General features: G+C 43.6%; 1 protein-coding gene across 13 annotated transcripts in view; it reads right to left on the bottom strand.

The window, feature by feature from the left end:
- LOC123772554 (homeobox protein, cut) overlaps window positions 1-20,641 on the bottom strand; it is a 589,385-nt gene that overhangs the window by 132,078 nt on the left and 436,666 nt on the right. For 10 of the 13 annotated variants that reach the window (XM_069325906.1, XM_069325910.1, XM_069325908.1 and 7 more), the window contains one exon: window positions 12,512-12,550. The exons of the other annotated variants lie outside the window; for them this stretch is intronic. In XM_069325906.1, coding sequence (XP_069182007.1) covers window positions 12,512-12,550 — 39 coding nt within the window. The remainder of the gene's footprint in view (window positions 1-12,511; window positions 12,551-20,641) is intronic. 13 annotated transcript variants of the gene reach the window in all.

Genomic DNA, 20,641 nt, shown 5'->3' on the forward strand with positions numbered 1-20,641 from the left:
AAGAGAGGCAAGGGCAGGGTAAATGTGGGGAAGGGAAATGGATCTGGGGTAGTTGAAGTTTCCAAGAGATGAGAAAAAAGAAAGGCGAGGAAAGATGAGAGGGAGATTAGGGTATGTGAGGATAGGGGGAATAGGCCAGTGGAGTAGTGTCCCCGGGGAGTTGAACTTGGGGAGGATATTGGGATATTGGGGAAGAGATGTAGAAGCACTCACTAAGCTAGTTGTGATACTGGGATGGTTTGTGGGTAAGAATAGAGTGGAGTGAGTACGGGCAGTGTTGATAATGGGGTCTTAATAATGGGTAGGTAGTATATTAATAGAGGTATGTTGCGAGTCACAATAGGGAGGGAGAAGTCTTAATTAGGTGGTGGTGGGAAAACCTAAATGGAGTTATTGTGGGGAGAGTAATAATGGGTTGTGGTGGGGAGAGTATTAATGGAGGTATGATGAGGAGAAAGAGAGCTTTTGGGCTGTGATGGCAATTATCAAAATAAATTATGTAAAAGAGGAAAGCGATAATAGGAAATAGGAGACTATTGAATGGACAGACTCACGAGTAGCCAAACCCATGAATGAAGATACACAAATGTGGAGGCCCATGAATGAGGTGACGCCAAAACTCAGAGATTAAATAATGGGCAGCATCAATTATAGAAAACTCGGAAATGGAGAGAAAACGACAATGAGAAGACACGAGAATAGTGAGACTTAAGAATGCTCAGAAATAGAGAGACGGAGAATGGATGAGGAGGAGGATGGGGAGCCGGTGAAAGAGGAGAGGAGTTTGAGAATAAGGGAATAATTTGGGTAGAAAGAAAGAGGTGAGAGGAAGTGAGAGGAACTTAGGGGAAGTGACCAGCCTGGGCAGCGGCTTGACAAAAGTAACAAATCTGCGATGAAATGGTAATATCAATGAGAGGGGAAATACCACACGGCAAGGGGAACGAAAGCACAGTAGAGTGAGAGAGGGGTAGAAGGGAGGGGGGAGGTAGGGAGATAGGAATGGGTTAAGGAAGGGAGGTAGGGAGCCATGAAGGGTGACAGAAAAGTATAGGAATGAAACAAGAGGGAGAGGAGAAATAGTGTGGGAGGGAAAAGGAATGAGAGAGTGAGAAGGCAAGGAGGGACGAATTTCTCAATACAGGAAATAGGTATTGAGAAAAGGAGGTAAGTGGAAATATGAATGGAAAACGGGGCGAAATGGGAAATGTGAATGGAGAAAGGGAGGTAGGGAGGGAACTAGGAGGGAGCTGGTAACTGTGTTGAGGTCACAAGTGGTAATCATTCATTTCTTGAGAAAGTCGACCGACATTCCCCCCCTGGCGGTGCAATTCCTCATAATCACCGCAAGTGTGGCCATGGCCGCAAGGCACCTCTCCCTCCTCAACTGCCCCCCCCCCCTTTCCCTCACTTCCCAGTCCCCTTCCCTCACTTCCCGCACCCCCATCCCACCCCCACCCTTCCTGTCTCCACCGTATTGCACTGTTCCCCTCAAAACCGCATTATGAGTCAGCCCACTAGAGGTTCTGGAGTCACCACCGTAGACCCAGTGAACTAGGAAGGTATCCCCTCCTTCTCCCTGCCTCACCTGTCACGGGGTCAACCACCCCTCCCCCCCCCCCCCCACACTCACCTGCCACGGTGTCAGTGCCCCCTCCTCCCTACCCTGACATCCCCACACGACTGCCCTACCTTGTCACTTGTCACACTCCTCAACAGGTAACAAGAATTGTAATTATATATATATATATATATATATATATATATATATATATATATATATATATATATATATATATATATATATATAGCTAGCAATGTTTCTGAAGGTATTAAAAAATCTTATATTATTATTATTATTATTATTATTATTGTGCAGAATTTTATCATCTCAATAGGTTTCATTACTACTGCTTGCCTTTCCCACCTTATTCTCTCTCTCTCTCTCTCTCTCTCTCTCTCTCTCTCTCTCTCTCTCTCTCTCTCTCTCTCTCTCTCTCTCTCTCTCTCTCTCTCTCTCTCTCTCTCTCTCTCTCTTTCCTGTTTAATCTTTCTCTCTCCTTCTTCTCTTTCTCCTGCTTCCATCTTTATTTTTTTTTATCCTTAAGCCGCCTTCCTCTCGCTCGTTCATTCCTAATCCTAGTCCAAAACAAACCCCCTTCCACTAAATCCGCATTGCAACATCGCTAATCCTGGTGGGCTTCTCCCCTCCCCCTCCGACACTCTCCCTTCCCTTCCTCCTCTCTCCTGCGCCTTCTCTCCCAAACACCCCCCCCTCTCTTTCGTTTCCACACAACGCTTACTCACCCCTCATTTCTCCTCCCTGCGCTCTCTCTCTCTCTAACACCCCTTCTTCTCTCCAGAGAACCTTCACTCTCTCTTCCCCCTTTCTACCTGTCCCTCCCCCCTTTCAAGTTCTCTCTCTCTATTCGAACTGACGAACTCCATCACCTTTCCTCGCAAGGTCTTCTCCCTCCCATCTCTTCCCCTCCTCAATATACTCTTCATCGCCTTTCTCCTCCTCTCGATGAAAACCGGGCCTCACAATACATAATTCCTAGATGAAATACTGAGCAGAAACTCCTCCTCCTCTTAATAATAATAATAATAATAATAATAATAATAATAATTATGAGCGGTAAACAGAACATCAGAAGATGTGTGAAAGCATCTGAGTGTGTATATGTGAGTGCCACACAGTATTCATATATAGACATCCTTATATACTGAAATACACGAGAAGAACCTTGCGTGCACTTGCAACTGCCTGAAAAAAAATATAAAGGAAGCTTAGCTTAAGCTGCCAAGACCCACACACACATCGTGTCAGCGAGGTGGACAGCCCGTCTCCTATCACAACTGATATTATAAAGTGGAACTCATATTATATCTCCCATTTCGAAACTTTTTCCCTTCGCCTGTGCCTCTTCATCCTCTTTCCTTCCCACCCACCCACTCCCCCCCAAAAAACTCCACTTTTTCCATCCCCCTAATTCCTCCCCCGCCACTTCGACGCCCCTCACTCCACCACCACCACCCATTCCGCCCTTCCACTCTTCCATATTCTTGTATACAACATCGGTGCACAGACCAGCTTCTGGTGTAAAAAAAAAAAAACTAATCACACACACATTTGTTTACATTTTTTACGAATTTTTAGAGGATGGAGGTGCTCCATCAGTTTAGTCAGGAGACGCGGGGCACATGACTAGCTGGCCGTCACTGTTCTCTAGGTTACCACTCCGTAACATATGAAGCGGTTTCGCCTATCAAGAACCGTCAAAACCTTGGTGACCACATAATCTACCGGAGCCACTAATCGTTAGTCACTGGAAGCGTCAATATAGCGGTAGTTTTAGTTTCCCCTTAACCACCGTAATTTTTTACCCCGAAGGCATTTTGAGTGATTTCTGTCGTTTGTTAGGTCTTCAAGTGCATTTTTGAGGGACTTAAGGGATCCCTTGAGTACAGTGAGAACCCTCTAATTACATTGTGGTATATGGTGCATAGTATGCCTCTAAGTGTATAATGGCATTAAGAGGCATTTGTTTGCCTTTGTGAGTGCATTAACTAGGACTTAAAGTGAATTAACTAGGCACTTGAACCATTATTAAAAAGAGAGGCCTCCGAGTACATTGTGACACGAGTCATCTAAGGGACCTTTGCCTGAGGACCATTTTGAATGGTCATTGTAAATATGTAACGACAAGGGCCAATGCGTGTGTGAGTTGGTGTTATTGTATGTCTTACGTGTGCCGGGTGGACTTTGTGAGCACAGAGTTGATATATCAATTATAAAGCGGTATTTTGCGCTTATATATTGTGGTTTGTGAGGGAGGGAATTATCAGGGGGAAAGCGCCAAGCCATGAGGACTATATAGCACTTGGAATAAATCAGGATAAGGATTTGGGATGGGACGGGGGGAAAAGAATGGTGCCCAACCACTTGTACGGTCGGGGATTGAACGCCGACCTGCATGAAGCGAGACCGTCGCTCTACCGTCCAGCCCAAGTGGTTGGGCGTGTGGTTTGTGAGTACATGACAATATTTCTAAGCATGTATATATATAATATTCACATATTTACACATTTACACAAATGTTTCTTTACGTATCATCATTGAATAAATCGACAATAATGATTATACTTGCACAAACTCACATATATAAGTGCAAATGTATATATTTGTTGGCACATAGACACTGGTTATGAGTGTGTGTTGCACTCTCCAGGGTACAGGTATTGGAGTGAATGACATTAATGAACCAGAAAGTGAATCACTGATTACAGGAGGGAGCTTAGTGGACGGGAAGGAGGCTGAGTGTTGGAGGGAGGGAGGCTCAGTGTTGGAGGGAGGGAGGCTGTGTGTTGGAGGGAAGGAGGCTGTGTGTTGGAGGGAGGGAGGCTGAGTGTTGGAGGGAAGGAGGCTCAGTGTTGGAGGGAGGGAGGCTGAGTGTTGGAGGGAGATCAGCTGTAAAGATATCGTATTTATTATAATTTGACATCACAGAGTTCCATATAAAAAACGTAAAGGCTGCCGTGTTTCCGTTGGAAAGTTCCCTTAATTCGCTTTTATTATGTTTCAGATTGTCGGCTTCTAGTATTAGTAGTGTTACTGTTGAGTTAATTACAACACTGTGTTGTATCGTGTGTGTGAGTGTGTGTGGGTGCGTGCGTGCCTGCGAGATGCTTGCCAAACCTGTTGAGTTCCACGGTATAATAACTATCTGAAAGATTACCAGAAAGCATTAAACATTGTCCCACGTAAGAAGCTCCTGAACCAGGTAAAGAAGCAAGCCGGAGTGACTAGTGTTGGCGTGACTAATTGGGTAGGAAGCCACATAACAAATAGCAAACAGAAAGTAATAGAGAGGAAACATCATTGTAGAGTCCTTCAATGATCAGTTCTATGTATTCCTAGTATAAACGATCTCGCCATTGCTGGCACCGCCTAAGTAAACAAAGATCCCCTTAAAAGAGGATCAGGACTTCAGGACGTCCCAGGAAGCTTTATATAATTTGTAAGCATGGTCGGGATGATGGTTACTGGATATCAATCGAGATAAGTGCAAGGTCATAAGAATGGGAATAGGGGGAAGGCAACCGGTGAATGAAAATGAAAGGAGGAATTGACTACAAACAGTTTTTGTCGTATTTAGTAGTAGCTTCCTCTTATAATCACAACCATTGATCCCCATTGATCATTGATATATCATACCCAGGAACTTCCACAATCACTAACTTCAATCACATGGACCACAAATGCTAACTTTAACCACATAAATCGCAACCATAACTTCAGTCCCATAAAATTGAACTGTAACTTCAGCTATATACACCAGAGCCACTAGTTTCAACCACAAACAACCTTTAACATGGACCACATAAACCATACTCTCCAAGGTCTCCAAACTTAACACCCATATAAACTGCCACCACAATTTTCTACTATCTAAACCACAACTAAATATTTCCTCTTTGTAAACCACAAATTTCGACCCATGTAAATGAAACCAAACTCAAATATTTACAGTAATGTTATTTTTAACTTGAAAACATGAATGGGGCGGACAGTACGGGGCCCTGACAGCTGAGTGGACAGCGCTTCGGATTCGTAGTCCTGAGGTTCCGGGTTCGATCCCCGGTGGAGGCGGAAACACAATAATGGTCCAGCACGGACCGAAACGTCGTTGTCTCTTCACTTTCTAGTGTGTGGTTTGGTCAATATTTTTTAGCCACGTTATTGTGACTCCTCATCTGCAAATGGGCAGTTTATTTCACCCTGATGCCCCTGTTACCTAGCAGTAAATAGGTACTTGGGATTTAGACAGCTACTACGGCCTGCTTCCTGGGGGTGTCTATAAAAAAAGGAGGCCTGGTCGAGGACCGGGCCGCGGAAACGCTAAGCCCCGAAATCATCTCAAGATAACCTCAAGATAACCACATCACGTTCTCCTACATGCTCGTCTCCCCGTACAACCATCTCGCCATCAGTAACGTAAGCAGTTTATCAGGGCTGCAGCATCCAGGTCGGAACCTTACGGGCTATTCATGCCCATGCCACCTCTTGGGTGGCTTACATCAGTCAGTCAGGTCGGGACAAAAAACTAAACATTAGTGTCAAGACAGTAGAGGCCATGGGTGAATGCCATACCTGTAGGGTGATCGATCATCACTGAGGGTCCCTGTAAGTCGCTGTTGCCTCCACTTGCGATCGTAAACAACATCGTAAGTAAGGAATATAAGAATGACAGTACCTACAGATAGCCTATTGGCCCATACGAGGCAGCTCCTATTTATATCCACCAAGTACAGTTACAAACCTTGTCACAATTACTATCTCGTAATGGAATGAATAATGTGTTATTCCAGTAGTGGTGCTCACGTCTAATGATCACCTTCAGGAAAGCAGCGCAGTATAGAAACGAACACCAGCAAAATCTCACTCCGAAATTTATTTTCAGTGAAAAGTTAGCGACTTGACGGACCTTGGACAACAGCATCATTACGCCAAGTCCAGCTTCTGACCAAGTCCAGCTTCTGACCGAAAAAACGAAAACTAATTTTTTTTTTTCGGCTTCACAAATACCGACAATTTTTCCTTGGGCACCAACTTTTCCCAGTGAAGTATTTGTGACAGCCATTAAAAGTCCATTGTTGGGTAAGGGGTGGGGGGGGGGAGGGTACCCTCGCCGCCAATACCTTAGCGTAAATATATTAGAGTCCTCAATTTGTGTTCCCCGAGCCACGGAATTAGCCAACTTTTAATAGATTTATTCCCATAGTTTCCCTGAAATATGTGTCACGGTTATTTGTGCCCATCTGGAATTCTTCCTGAGCGGAGTGTGTGTATGAGTGGCTTTAGTGTCGTATAATTAGCAAAAATCCATGATATCTTGCCTGGCGTGTCACATCCCGTGCCGAAAAGAACAAGATAACCTAACTCGGTGTCACATCACCGGCAGATACTACTCCCCAGAATCGTCCAAGTTTTGCCAAAAATTCGCTTTTAACAACCAAATTGCGTTGTTTCATGTGTCTCCTCTGTTCTCCCGGGGAATTAAAGTGAAAGGTGAAAAGATTTTGAGAGAATTGCGGGCTAGATAGAGGGAAGGGAGATGGCGCTTGGGGAGAGGATAGGGTTGATCTGGTGATGAGGAGAGAAAAAGGGAGTTAGGTCTGTTGGGGGGAGGGAGAAAGAGAGAGAGAGAGAGAGAGAGAGAGAGAGAGAGAGAGAGAGAGAGAGAGAGAGAGAGAGAGAGAGAGAGAGAGAGAGAGAGAGAGAGAGAGAGAGAGAGAGAGGTGAATTGAAGGCAAAAGGCCGTGGGGAGCCGAGATGGGGTCGGGGAAGGGAAGTTGAATCTAAAAGATAGGAACAGAAATCTGAATCCGAGATATGGAAAGAGAGGGGGAGACTAGAGTGATGGAGTAGTGGCGGAGGAAGAGGGAGGGAGAGAGAAGCAGAGAGAGCGAGAGACGCTGTTGGAAATTTGGCAGTGAGGGGGGAAGGAGGATTTGGTCACAACATAATCGCAATCAAGTATTCCAGAGCGACTCAAATTATAAATGATAATGAATTGCAATCAGGATTTAAAATCGAAGTGTTGGAAAGGGGAAAAAACACTCGATTCTTTATATTCTGGTGAAGATGGTGTTGCTTTTTTGTTTTTTAAATTTATATGCTTCTTTATGCTTTGAAAAGTGGAAAGTGCAGTTATACTGCAACATTTTCGTGTTATTATTAAAAGCGTATTTAATAACATTTACAAGAAAACCCGGGCATTCTTGTAAATGGCCGGGTAAATGCCGTTCTTGTAAATGCTCCAATATTTTAGAGAAATACTGGAGGACATACATTCTCAAAGAACACTTTAAATACTTGAAGATGACAACCAGATGATTCGAGGGCGTGAGTGTGTTCTTCGCAGCTTCCAACAGGTGGGCTTCGCCCGTTATTGCGACGGGAGACGCTCAAGATCCACGTCTGCACCATAGATGTGGTCAATAACATTCACTTGACTGACAGGTAACATTAGTGCTGTCTAGTATGCTTGCAGAAAGTTTAGTTTTAAATGATGATCATTATTATGTCCAAGAGAGGGAAAAGATTCCGCCGAGCGAGACGGGCACATCTAATAGTGTGAATACTACTAAGACGTACAAATCCACCAGTATCAAAATTTTCAACGTAAGAATGAACCTACCATCTTCCACCCTTCGCTACAATAGCAGCTCCATCAGCCTCCACACTCCAACACAAACAAATAAATTCACTAGCCTCTAGAAACAACAAATCCACGATAAAAAATCCACAAAGAATGAAAAAATCATGTAAGTCCTGAACATTTTTATCAAGAGCAAACAAATCCACCAGTTCCTAAACTAAACTATGAGCTAAACAAATCCACCAGCCCTCTACACTCCACTAAGAAGATACACCAACTTCACCACCCTTCAGTAATCCACCATACTCTCTACCCTGCCATAACCAATCTAGAACCCTCACTTGAAACTCGCATCGGGATACTTGTTCCTCTTCGTCAGATTGTGAAGTCTATTACACAGTCAAATATTAAAACCTTTACACGGGCGACCTGAGGGCGTTTTGAAAAGTTGGTCACACAAAGGGAAGTAAAGATGTCGAAGGATAACTCCACGTCAGATACGACTGAAATGGTATTGAAACTGGGGGAGGACGTTGAAATGGAAGCTATATTCGCTAAATTGGGCTAATACAGTTCGTGATAGTGTTCGGGGTTGTGATAGTTCTGAGATGGTGGTAGCAGGTCTACTGAGACGTACTGCAGTAACAGGAATGTAAGAGTAGCAATTGGACTGTGTGAGATTCAGAGCTATCACTGAAATTGGATTATACTGAAAAGTAAAATGATTTTCACCACACACACACACACACACACACACACACACACACACACACACACACACACACACACACACACACACACACACACACACACACGGGATTTAGGCGGGATCCAAGAGTCAATGCTCGATCCTGCAGACACAACTAGGTGAGTACATAATATATATACAAGCTGTATCAAAATACAGCTTGTCACAAGATAGAGAGGACACGGAGGATAGATGCTGAAAAGGAATAGATTGAAAAAGCACTGTGATTAAATAAAGCACTAAATTTATCTAAAGTTTAGATAAGATAATAAGATTAGAAGCAATCGCTGTGATTACATACATCACTGATATTGATCAAGCCCAATGATTTGATAACCATTTTTAGAGATTTATTAGACTATTAAAATTGAGAAATCCTATTTATGAGACAAGGTTTTGAAATTGGGTACAAAGACGGAAAGACAATAAAATAGGACGAGGCACTACGATTACATAAGTAACTAAGGCTGTTAGAAGCACTAATATTTGCTAAGAAATATAGATGGAGTAAGCACGAGACTAGTGAAGCACAGTGATGGGGAGAAACGCAAAGCTTCGTAAGGCTTTGAGGTTGGATACAGTGTGTCAATCGTATGATGGGGTGTGGTATTGTGTGGTGGGCCATGGTGTGTGGGTGGGGTCGAGGCAGTGTGGGTGTGTGTGGGTGGGGGTGAGGCAGTGTGGGTGTGTGCGGGTGGGGGTGAGGCAGTGTGGGTGTGTGTGGGTGGGGGCGAGGCAGCGTGGGTGTGTGTGGGTGGGGGTGAGACAGTGTGGGTGTGTGTGGGTGGGAGCGAGGCAGTGTGTGTGTGTGTGTGTATGTGGGTGGGGGTGAGGCAGTGTGGGTGTGTGTGGGTGGGGGTGAGGCAGTGTGGGTGTGTGTGGGTGGGGGTGAGGCAGTGTGGGTGTGTGTAGGTGGGGGCGAGGCAGTGTGGGTGTGTGTGGGTGGGGGCGAGGCAGTGTGGGTGTGTGTAGGTGGGGGCGAGGCTGTGTGTGTGTGTGTGTGTGTGTGTGTGTGTGTGTGTGTATGTGGGTTGGGGTGAGGCAGTGTAGTGTGGGTGTGTGTGGATGAGGGCGAGGGTAGTGTGGGTGTGTGTGGGTGGGGCCGAGGGTAGTGTGGGTATGTGTGGGTGGGGCCGAGGGTAGTGTGGGTATGTGTGGATGAAGGCGAGGGTAGTGTGGGTGTGTGTGGATGAGGGCGAGGGTAGTGTGGGTGTGTGTGGGTGGGGCCGAGGGTAGTGTGGGTATGTGTGGGTGGGGGGCGAGGCAGTGTGGATGTGTGTATGCGGGGGGCGAATCAGTGTGGATGTGTGTGGGTGGAGGCGAGGCAGTGCAGTGTGGGTGTGTGTGTGGGTGGGGCCGATGCAGTGTGGGTGGGGTCGAGGCAGTGTGGGTGTGTGTGGGTGGGGTCGAGGCAGTGTGGGTGGGGTCGAGGCAGTGTGGGTGGGGTCGAGGCAGTGTGGGTGTGTGTGGGTGGGGTCGAGGCAGTGTGGGTGGGGGCGAGACAGTGTGTGGGTGGGGGTGAGGGTAGTGTGGGTGGAGGCGAGGCAGTGCAGTGTGGGTGGGGTCGAGGCAGTGTGGGTGGGAACGAGGGTAGTGTGGGTGTGTGTGGGTGGGACCGAGGCAGTGTGGGTGGGGGGGGGTGAGGCAGTGTGTGGGTGGGGGCGAGGGTAGTGTGGGTGTGTGTGTGGGTGGGGCCGAGGCAGTGTGGGTGGGGGGCGAGGCAGTGTGTGGGCGGAGGCGAGGCAGTGTAGTGTGGGTGTGTGTGGGTGGGGTCGAGGCAGTGTGGGTGGGGGGCGAGACAGTGTGTGGGTGGGGGGCGAGGCAGTGTGTGGGGTGGGGGGCGAGGCAGTGTGGGTGGGGAGCGAGGCAGTGTGTGGGTGGAGGCGAGGCAGTGTGTGGGTGGGGGGCGAGGCAGTGTGTGGGTGGGGGGCGAGGCAGTGTGTGGGTGGAGGCGAGGCAGTGTAGTGTGGGTGTGTGTATACACTTGCAGATGATGATAGGCAAAATGCAATGTCATCGCGCTCAACAGACTGTTGTTATAGTCCCGTTTCTTTCATTACCCTTTAGTTCGCTTCTGTTTATTGAAGTGAATATATATCTCCAGCTCCGGACCCCATCATGGGGTGGGCTACAACGCTAAGCTATTTATTATTGTGAACACTGCTAGAAACACACAGCGTGTTGATGTGCTCTGCCATCTGCAACACAATGGTAGAATTGTGTTCTTTAACTACACCAAGAGAAACTGTTGATATTAATAAGTTGAGCAATGCGTTTAAAACGAGTCTAACGATTTATGTCGTTGTGTGTGATACGCGTATGTAAATAAACAGTGTTTTAACCAATTTTCTCGTATCTACATGGATTAGGTGAATCATCTTTTCACTACAATGTAAAATACGCCTTAAACGTAACTGTTGTTAGGGTGAGAACCGTGTAACGCTTGCCATGACTCATCCCGTTCCATAAGGACCACGTTTCCTGGTTATATACACTAACGATCAACCATATGCTTGCTATTTTATTAACCATTATATCCAATTACTGGACAGCCAGATGCTAAGATATATGAGTAAAATAGTATATAATAAAAAATTCATATGATCTGATGTATCGGGGATGCGTTTTCGACGAGGCGTGACGTCAACGTCGGAAATAATAACCCTTGTATTAAAACATGAACGCGAAAATGAAAACAGAAATCAGCTGATGTGGAAGTTACGACCTGGAAGCGTGTTACGACCTGGCATGCACGTATACAACGCTGTCCACGGGGGGGATATCGTGATACGGTACTGATATTGTGATGGATTTACGAGTTTGCATGAACGTTAATAACACTTCGCCTGGTGATGGTTAGACGGACGCTGAGCGGAGACCTGTCGCCATATGGTCCCAACTGCCAGAGCTGCCAGCACCCTCCACCGACTCCATGAGGGAGTGAAGCGCGGCTAAACTTCTCAGTGGAACAAGGTATTCAGGAGCAAGCCTTAACGGTATCTTTAATAGGAGCAAGCATGTGTTTCTCAGTAGTTTTTCTTGGAGGAAGTGGTCACAATAACCTCACTGTAGGTACTGGCTAGCAACAGACATTGGTAACTGTGGTACAACAATAATTGTCGATCGTATAAATTTTAATGAAGCTACATAGTTGTGGATTTACTCTTTACACCATGTGTTTAGTACACAAGCTCTACATAACCCAAAGTAAATGGCACACTATAAATGCTTTCCCTTATTGCTAAACACCTTGGCAGCAAATGACAACCATGGAAATGTTTGCTGTGGTTGACTGTGTACCTTACATAGCTAGTGAGGCGAGAGGAGCGCTGGTTAGTAAGAGCAGAACACAATACATCACAGCCTTAGTCCACTCACACCTATGTAACAAATACGGTCAACCTCCTGAATTCATTTGTGTTTAACTCGTCTCTTTAAAAGAAAAACAAAAAAGTTTTCCCGGTTATTAAACCGATCATGAATGACAAGCCGATGAGTACAAAAATCACGACATTGAATCACTGAGGTTTGACGGTATAATATACATAAAGTTGGGTCAAGCCAGAGTGAGATATATACACGGATAGTCAGTACTAACCATTAGGCATCAGGCATGATTCGGGTTTCCTACGGCAAGCTGCAACACAAAACAATGCTCACTGTATTACGGTATCTGGAAGGGATTTTTGTTGATAAAGGGACAGCTGAATATAACGTATGTTTCCCCCTTCAGGAAGGTAGTTATGACTTCATGAGATAAATGTCTGAATTAAACTGCCCCAATCATGGGTCCATTTAGTCAACAAATTGACTTATCATGAATCAAGATTTTATATGTTTATCAATTTCTTACTGGATTTATAAGTTATTGAGAGTTCCCATTTTTATTATGATGACTCCGTGTTCCATTAATGAAATGGCTGATGTGGTGATACATTATGAATCAATACAAAGTCATTAATAAAATATTGTCCAATATTTCCCTCTAAAACAGCCTCAGAGCTACTAACAAACACATTGAGAACACTAGGAAACCTATACAAGCTATAACCACAATCAACAATGTTCAAGATAGCTAAAGCCTTAAAATACTCTTAGTGTCATCGAAGTATACGACGGTACGTTCTTGTACGTCTTGCCAAGTTCACAGTCAAGTTCATACATGTTCAAGTTCACACATACTCAAGTTCGGGACCAAAGAACCGAAGCTCAACCCCCCCACAAGCTCAAGTAGATAAGAATACACAGTACACACCGTCAAGTTCGCAAATAGTCAAGTTCAGACATAGTTAAGTTGCATCAATCTGTCATTCTCAGGAGGAGAAGAGAGACTGGTTTAACACTCTCTAGACCATTAACGCTCGTGCGTTATACCAAGTCATCTACCAGACTAATTAGTGTTTTTTTTGTAATTGGTGAAGCACTCTATCACCTTTATTGATCAATGTGTCTTCATAATGATCACGATCAAAGTGTCACCATAACGATCAAAGCGTCCACGTCGTGAAAATTTAACACAGGTTCATGACTCGGTATCATAAAGGATCTCCTCCTGCAAAGGTTAAAAAAAATACAAAGATAAAAAAGATAATTCCCCAACAAGAGATTAAAACATTTCCTCATCTCCCTCAGTTCGTCTTCAAACATTTTCCCGGCTAATTAACGTCGTCTTCGTCACACGAAATTACCCAAGACTTCGCTAAGGCTGTTAACGCCCAACCTAAAATTGTCTAGAACACGCAGGGGGAAAGCTACCTCAGAACCTCCAGTAGGAAAGATGCCTTACAATCGGCGCTTGGTACCATGCATGTAGAAGCAGCAGCAACAGCAGCAGCAGCAGCAGCAGCACCGTGACCCAACAAGATCGACTTACATACTCTCGAAGCCGAATATATCAGCTGTATATAACATTGGTTCGTATTATTTACTGTTCCACACGGTCGGGTACAATTACGTTTGGTGATGTACTTGTGATGGTATACCGAAAAGGTTTACCTCCCCCCCTTAAACCGCCCCCTCCAGAAAAAAACTATTGGACGTTGTCATGACCGCGAGGTATGTGGATACAACATTATATTAGTATGATGTTATGTTTATTCTCACATATACAATCGTAATGCAGTACTGTTTAAACACATACACCCCGGTAATACGCGGAGGAACTATGCATATATGTACTACATTAACCCCCCCCCCTCACACACACACACTCACACACACACACACACACACACACACACACACACACACACACACACACACACACACACACACACACACACACACACACACACACACACAGTAGCCGACTTAGGGCAAACAATTTAAATGTTGACATTGGCAGTCAAAAAAGGTATCGAATGGTCTGCCGAACATGTTTCCTTTGTGCTTCTTGAATTTACTGAGTGATTCTCATTGGCTTTGCAAGACCGCAGTTTAGGTTCTCTATTCTCTCGTGTTGATGAATTTCGCGCATTCCTAGACTGACCAGCCCTAATTTCTCTTGGTTCCATTGAATTGTTTTCGATGTTGGTAGCGTCGGTAATGTACAAAGTTGAGGAAGGTGTTTGGCAGCCGGACTGGTTGGTGGTGGTGGTTGATAATAGTGGTTGGTGATAGCAGCTAGTGGTAGAAGTAGTAGAAGTAATAATGATAATGATAATGATAATGATAATATTGAAGCCACACTCAGCAATAAAGAAAGCTTTAGCCATTCTAGTTAACAGAATTCAATTATAGAGGCAAGTTTATATTCTATTTTAAAACACTCGTGTCAGTAGTAAACTTATGACCTAGTTCATCTACCAATATATATATATTATATTTATATATATATATATATATATATATATATATATATATATATATATATATATATATATATATATATATATAAAGAAAACATTATAATTAAGTGTAGAACACTGGAAAGATCCAACAATTTTCTTCATTCAGTAGCTCGGTATAATGTACTATTCACACATTATAGAGCTACGTAGTGAAGGTCATTAACTACCTTGTATGAACGACACATTCAGAGGGTTTGAAATGGAACAACAACTTCCGTGCGACTGTAAAAGGCATAGATGATTAGGTCTGTACACGTTGCTGCAGTGATAATTTGACTTGAATATTATACAGTTTCAGTTGAATATTTGTCTACGTTTAGTAAACACGAGGTCTAAAGTCGTCAATATTTTGTTTACAATATATTGAGGTAAATGCAGTAAACCCAAAAATTGAAGTTTCTAAATGCATTTTAATGTAAACCAGTCAATACATCCAGAAATATTATTATCACACAATACACCACCTGTTACTATGACACAATACACCACAAACACAACCTACAACCGTAACACGCTACGTCTACAACCATAACAATACTGTACACCCCTTTCAACCATAGCACATTATACACCACCTACAACCATAACACACTACACTAACACCAACCCAATCACCCATGAAAAATCACACGAAACACTTCAACAAATTAGCATTAACACGAATTAAATAAAAGAGCAAACTAAATCGCAACTCATCCAGCGTTCACTCAAAAAAAAAGCTATTTTTTTTGGGTGAGTGAAACAGCTATTTAATGTAAATATTATTGTGTGTCTCATTACATAGATTGGGATGATCGTTATGTTGTTCAGTCTGGAAAAAAAATTAATTTTCAGCGTGCTAAGCTATAGACGAGTAACGGAACAGTGAATGTCAAGAAGAGGAGGAGGAGGAGGAGGAGGAAGAGGAAGAGAGATAAGAGGTAAGGATTATAGATAAGATGATACTGGTAAATAGTCAACTATCCGAATGAGGTGTAATTGAGGCCACACTACACGACGTATTCACACACACACACACACACACACACACACACACACACACACACACACACACACACACACACACACACACACACACACACACACACACACACACACACACACACACACACACACACACACACACACCGGTATTAGTATATTAGTAGCCAAATTAAAATACCAAAACACACTATAAATTAGGGTAAAACGATGCACAAAGCCGCAATGCATCATTCCACCTGAGAGTTCTCAGCCATAATGAAGATAAAGGCACTTGTTCGCTGATGTTAAAAACACTATATGAGAGATAATCTTTATGAGATTTAAGTAATGAATAGCTTATTAGAACGGTTGAGGTAGGCATCTACCTTGTGATGGTGCCGGGGATCAATGTCCCCGCGGCGCTGTCTCTGACCAGATCTCTGGATTGGTGGTCTGGTCAACCAGGCCATTAGATGCCGCTGCTCGCGGTCCGACAGCCTGATTGATCACCTATCCTTCGAAGGTGTTTACCAAGTTTTCTTTTTCGAGCCATGAGCGGTCGGCTTAGGTCCTTGTTACTAGCTAGGTTAAACAAGTAAATTAAAATTCATCTTATTTAGCAATGATGGACTGTAAGAGTAGTAGAGATATTAGATACAGATTCCGCATCACAAAACTTAGTCGTATCGGGTCCGCAATGCCCACATCATATTGCAAGCTGCAAGCAACAACAGCTTGTCTGACCAGACGTGCAACTATGGAACCTTGTCGGAGACCTGGCCGTGGAGGTAATTACCTCCAGAGATACCATGACAGCGACCCTATAGCCCTGAAGAACTTTATCCCACTTCTCATTTGACTTGGATAAGAGGAGCGATCAATATTACTCCTGACTTTAAGAGTGATCTATATTAAGAGTTCAACATCATCATTCTGTTTGCTGGCTTTGGAAAACAAAACAGAATAATACTGCGTACCACATCCTTCTTAGCCTAACAATTACAAATAAACTTTAGAATATATTTTAGTGTTTAAAATTCAATTTAGTTTTTTAATATTTTCATGTAAACTTTTACGGTTAGAGAAGGACAGAAGAGCGCAGCTATAACTTCAAATGCTGAGATTTGCATTATAATTTATATGTAAGAGATATAAAGAAAATAATAAAGATGTAAAATAAACAAGCATATGTCACTTAAATGAGAAGCATCTTTACTCCTTAAAAGACAAACATCTTTAGTTAAAAGGTTAACATCTTTGCCACTTCAAATAAACTTCTAGTATGACAAAGATGTTTGTCTCTAAGCAATTAACAACCAACATAATCACTTTTAAGACAACTTTATCACTTAGAGAACGACCATCTTAGATACTTCAATCACAAACATCTTAGCCGCTTAAATTGACTTGACCTTCTCAGCTACACGAGCAAAGATGTACGCTAATCCCCCCATTGGTGGCTGAAGAAAGCCAAATCTCCCTAACCCGCGACAGTCAAGCAGCAGAGTGAATGGTTCGTCTTCCCAACCTCCAGAGGTATACAACGCCGCTCAAATCCCTTTTAATCTTACGGGCTCACCATAGCCCGTGCTACTGGAACTTATTGTTCTGAGTAGCGAATCTTAAACAACAACAACCCTTTTAATCCACAATCGACAACGGCATCATTGCAGTAAATCAGAAAATAAAACTCTGCAGTAAGCTGCTAAATAAAATAAAATATATATTAATTTCCTCACACGCCATGACAAATAGGCAGATAAATTAAAGATAATCTTACAGAGACCGATCAAGCGCGGGATGTGTATGGCAACGGGATGAGTCGTAGTTTATGGCAACGGGATGAGTCGTAGTTTATGGCAACGGGATGAGTCGTAGTTTATGGCAACGGGATGAGTCGTAGTTTATGGCAACGGGATGAGTCGTAGTTTATGGCAACGGGATGAGTCGTAGTTTATGGCAACGGGATGAGTCGTAGTTTATGGCAACGGGATGAGTCGTAGTTTATGGCAACGGGATGAGTCGTAGTTTATGGCAACGGGAAGAGCTGTAGTTTATGGCAACGGGAAGAGTTCTAGTTTATGGCAACGGGATGAGTCGTAGTTTATGGCAACGGGATGAGTCGTAGTTTATGGCAACGGGATGAGGTGTAGTTTATGGCAACGGGAAGAGCTATTGTTTATGGCAACGAGAAGACTTGTAGTTTATGGCAACGGGATGAGTCGTAGTTTATGGCAACGGAATGAGTCGTAATTTATGGCAACGGGAAGACTTGTAGTTTATGGCAACGGGATGAGTCGTAGTTTATGGCAACGGGATGAGTTGTAGTTTATGACAACGGGAAAAGCTGTAGTTTATGGCAACGGGAAGACTTCTAGTTTATGGCAACGGGATGAGTCGTAGTTTATGGCAACGGGATGAGTCGTAGTTTATGGCAACGGGATGAGTTGTAGTTTATGACAACGGGAAAAGCTGTAGTTTATGGCAACGGAAAGACTTGTAGTTTATGGCAACGCTGTAAATTACAACGGAAGAGAGGAGACCGACTAACAAGAAATGTCCATGTAGCACGGGCTATGGTGAGCCCGTAGTGGTAAGTGTTGCCGAACCCCTCTGGTTATCAACAGCTTGAGCCCTGCACACCACTATTGGACCTAGCACCCCATTCTTGAGCCCTTCACCGCATTCTTGAGCCCTTCACCGCATTCTTGAGCCCCTCACCGCATTCTTGAGCCCCTCGCCGCATTCTTGAGCCCTTCACCGCATTCTTGAGCCCCTCACCGCATTCTTGAGCCCTTCACCGCATTCTTGAGCCCCTCACCGCATTCTTGAGCCCCTCACCGCATTCTTGAGCCCCTCACCGCATTCTTGAGCCCCTCACCGCATTCTTGAGCCCCTCACCGCATTCTTGAGCCCCTCACCGCATTCTTGAGCCCAACACCAAACAACAAAGACTGGTTGATAGTGCATGTTAGTTTACATTCAAGCATGCCCGCGCGAATTAAAAGCCGCTGACTGCCACTAGCCGCTATTATGGATTTTATTTGCAATGCCATTAGTTTGATTGGGACTGCGTTTTAGAGTATTGGGTTGCACAGTGTTATTTGCCGCTCTTACTGCATTCGATTACAATTTGCAACATTTAATATTGGTCGGGGTGTCATTTAACGGCGTTGAATGCCGGGGTTTATCAGTTCAGGTCGGAAATTATGGAATGATTTATAGCGAGGGAATCAATTGTTATTTGTATTTAATTTCTCGTGTGCAAAGGATTATTTTCTCTCGCTATCGAATGACAGCAGTGACATCTGGCGGGTGATGCAGGCCACGACTACTGACGAAGCTTAAATGGCGTGTTATTTTGGGGAGAATTGGCCATGATGAATACTCTATACGGATTACTTGAGGCCCAAAACTATAATTATTGGCAGTAGCGTCATCCGTGTCGCTGACAGACCGACTACAAAGTCATATCAGGGAGGTCATTGGAAGGCCAGTTTTCCTCCCACAAACCCGAGAAACTCATCAGCAGCCATCAAACACGACCCATCAAAGTGGTCGTGATGAGCGGCGACCTTCTACCTGCCAAGATTTACACACGACTCTGTGGAAAACAATGGTCCTCCCATTTTTTGTCATCTTTCATAACTTCGTTTAAATTTACTTATAACATTGGAAATATTTGGCGAACAAATGGGAAGACAACAGTAAACTGGGAGAGTAATACTAGCCTAGGATGATAATCCAGAGTGAACCCTGTAAATTAATGTAAATATAATCTCCAGTATTGTAAATCATTTAAAGAAAAATAAGTATAACATTTAGGGGTTTAAAGTTCATGTTCTGTGATAATGAAACACTTGTTTACTGAGAATTATACTACTGTAAATGTAATGTAGTATTGCCTTGTAAAATTTATGTATATATGATTGTTATTGTATTTTATTAAATAAAGATAAAAAAAGTAGGAATACTAAGCTATGCGGGGAGAGTTAAGGACCTAATATATCTGAACATTTGGCCATGAGCCCTCTGTTCTGCTTCTCTTTTTGAATTCGCAAGAACACTCTTTATCTTGTGCCATGGAGACCGGTTTACATCTTCACGCCCCATAGGAAAAAGCAGTCCGAAGAGGACAGAGGGCGCCTGACAGCTGGGTGGACAGCGCTTCGGATTCGTAGTCCTGAGGTTCCGGGTTCGATCCCCGGTGGAGACGGAGACAAATGGGGGGAGGGAAGAGGACAGAGCTGCGTGGACCACAGAGATTATACCTAGATGAAGGAACACAGGGTGATCAAAAGATGATCAAGAGAGATTGAAACGTTATCAAGATGAAATAAAAAAGATGAAAAGACGACGACGTTTCGATCCGTTCTGGACCATTATCAAGTCGATTGTAAAGAAATCGACTTGAAGTAATCTTAAAATCGAAAAAAAACGTGATAAACTAGGAAGACCAAAACTTGCGCTTGCAGAACTGATGAAGTGCGAAGAAAGAAAACCACACGTTGACAAGACTGCTATACAAACTGGTCATTTAAGTCAGCGTTGAAGTAGAGCAGTCAGTATAGGCTTAGCCTAACCTATTAAGAAGAAAATTACTTACTGTTTGATCTCATTGGTAAATTGCTGTATTTAACAACTTTATTCACACATGGTTGTATATTAATAATACACCCACCTGTGAATAGAGTTTATACAAAATGTTAGTACTTTATTTAGATAAGAGAAAGTCCCATCACTCTGCCCCACAATATTCCTCCCACCCCCTTGTGGTAATCAGTTATGATCAAGCTAACATTCACAAATCACCCACTAAGGTATAATAGATTACCATTGATCTCCTTATATGAATACTACGAGCTAAAAGCTGTTATCTTACATCAGCTTATTTGAAACCTGAATCTAGAGACTGA

Source organism: Procambarus clarkii, chromosome 17 (assembly GCF_040958095.1).
Source record: "Procambarus clarkii isolate CNS0578487 chromosome 17, FALCON_Pclarkii_2.0, whole genome shotgun sequence".
NCBI lineage: Eukaryota > Metazoa > Arthropoda > Malacostraca > Decapoda > Cambaridae > Procambarus > Procambarus clarkii.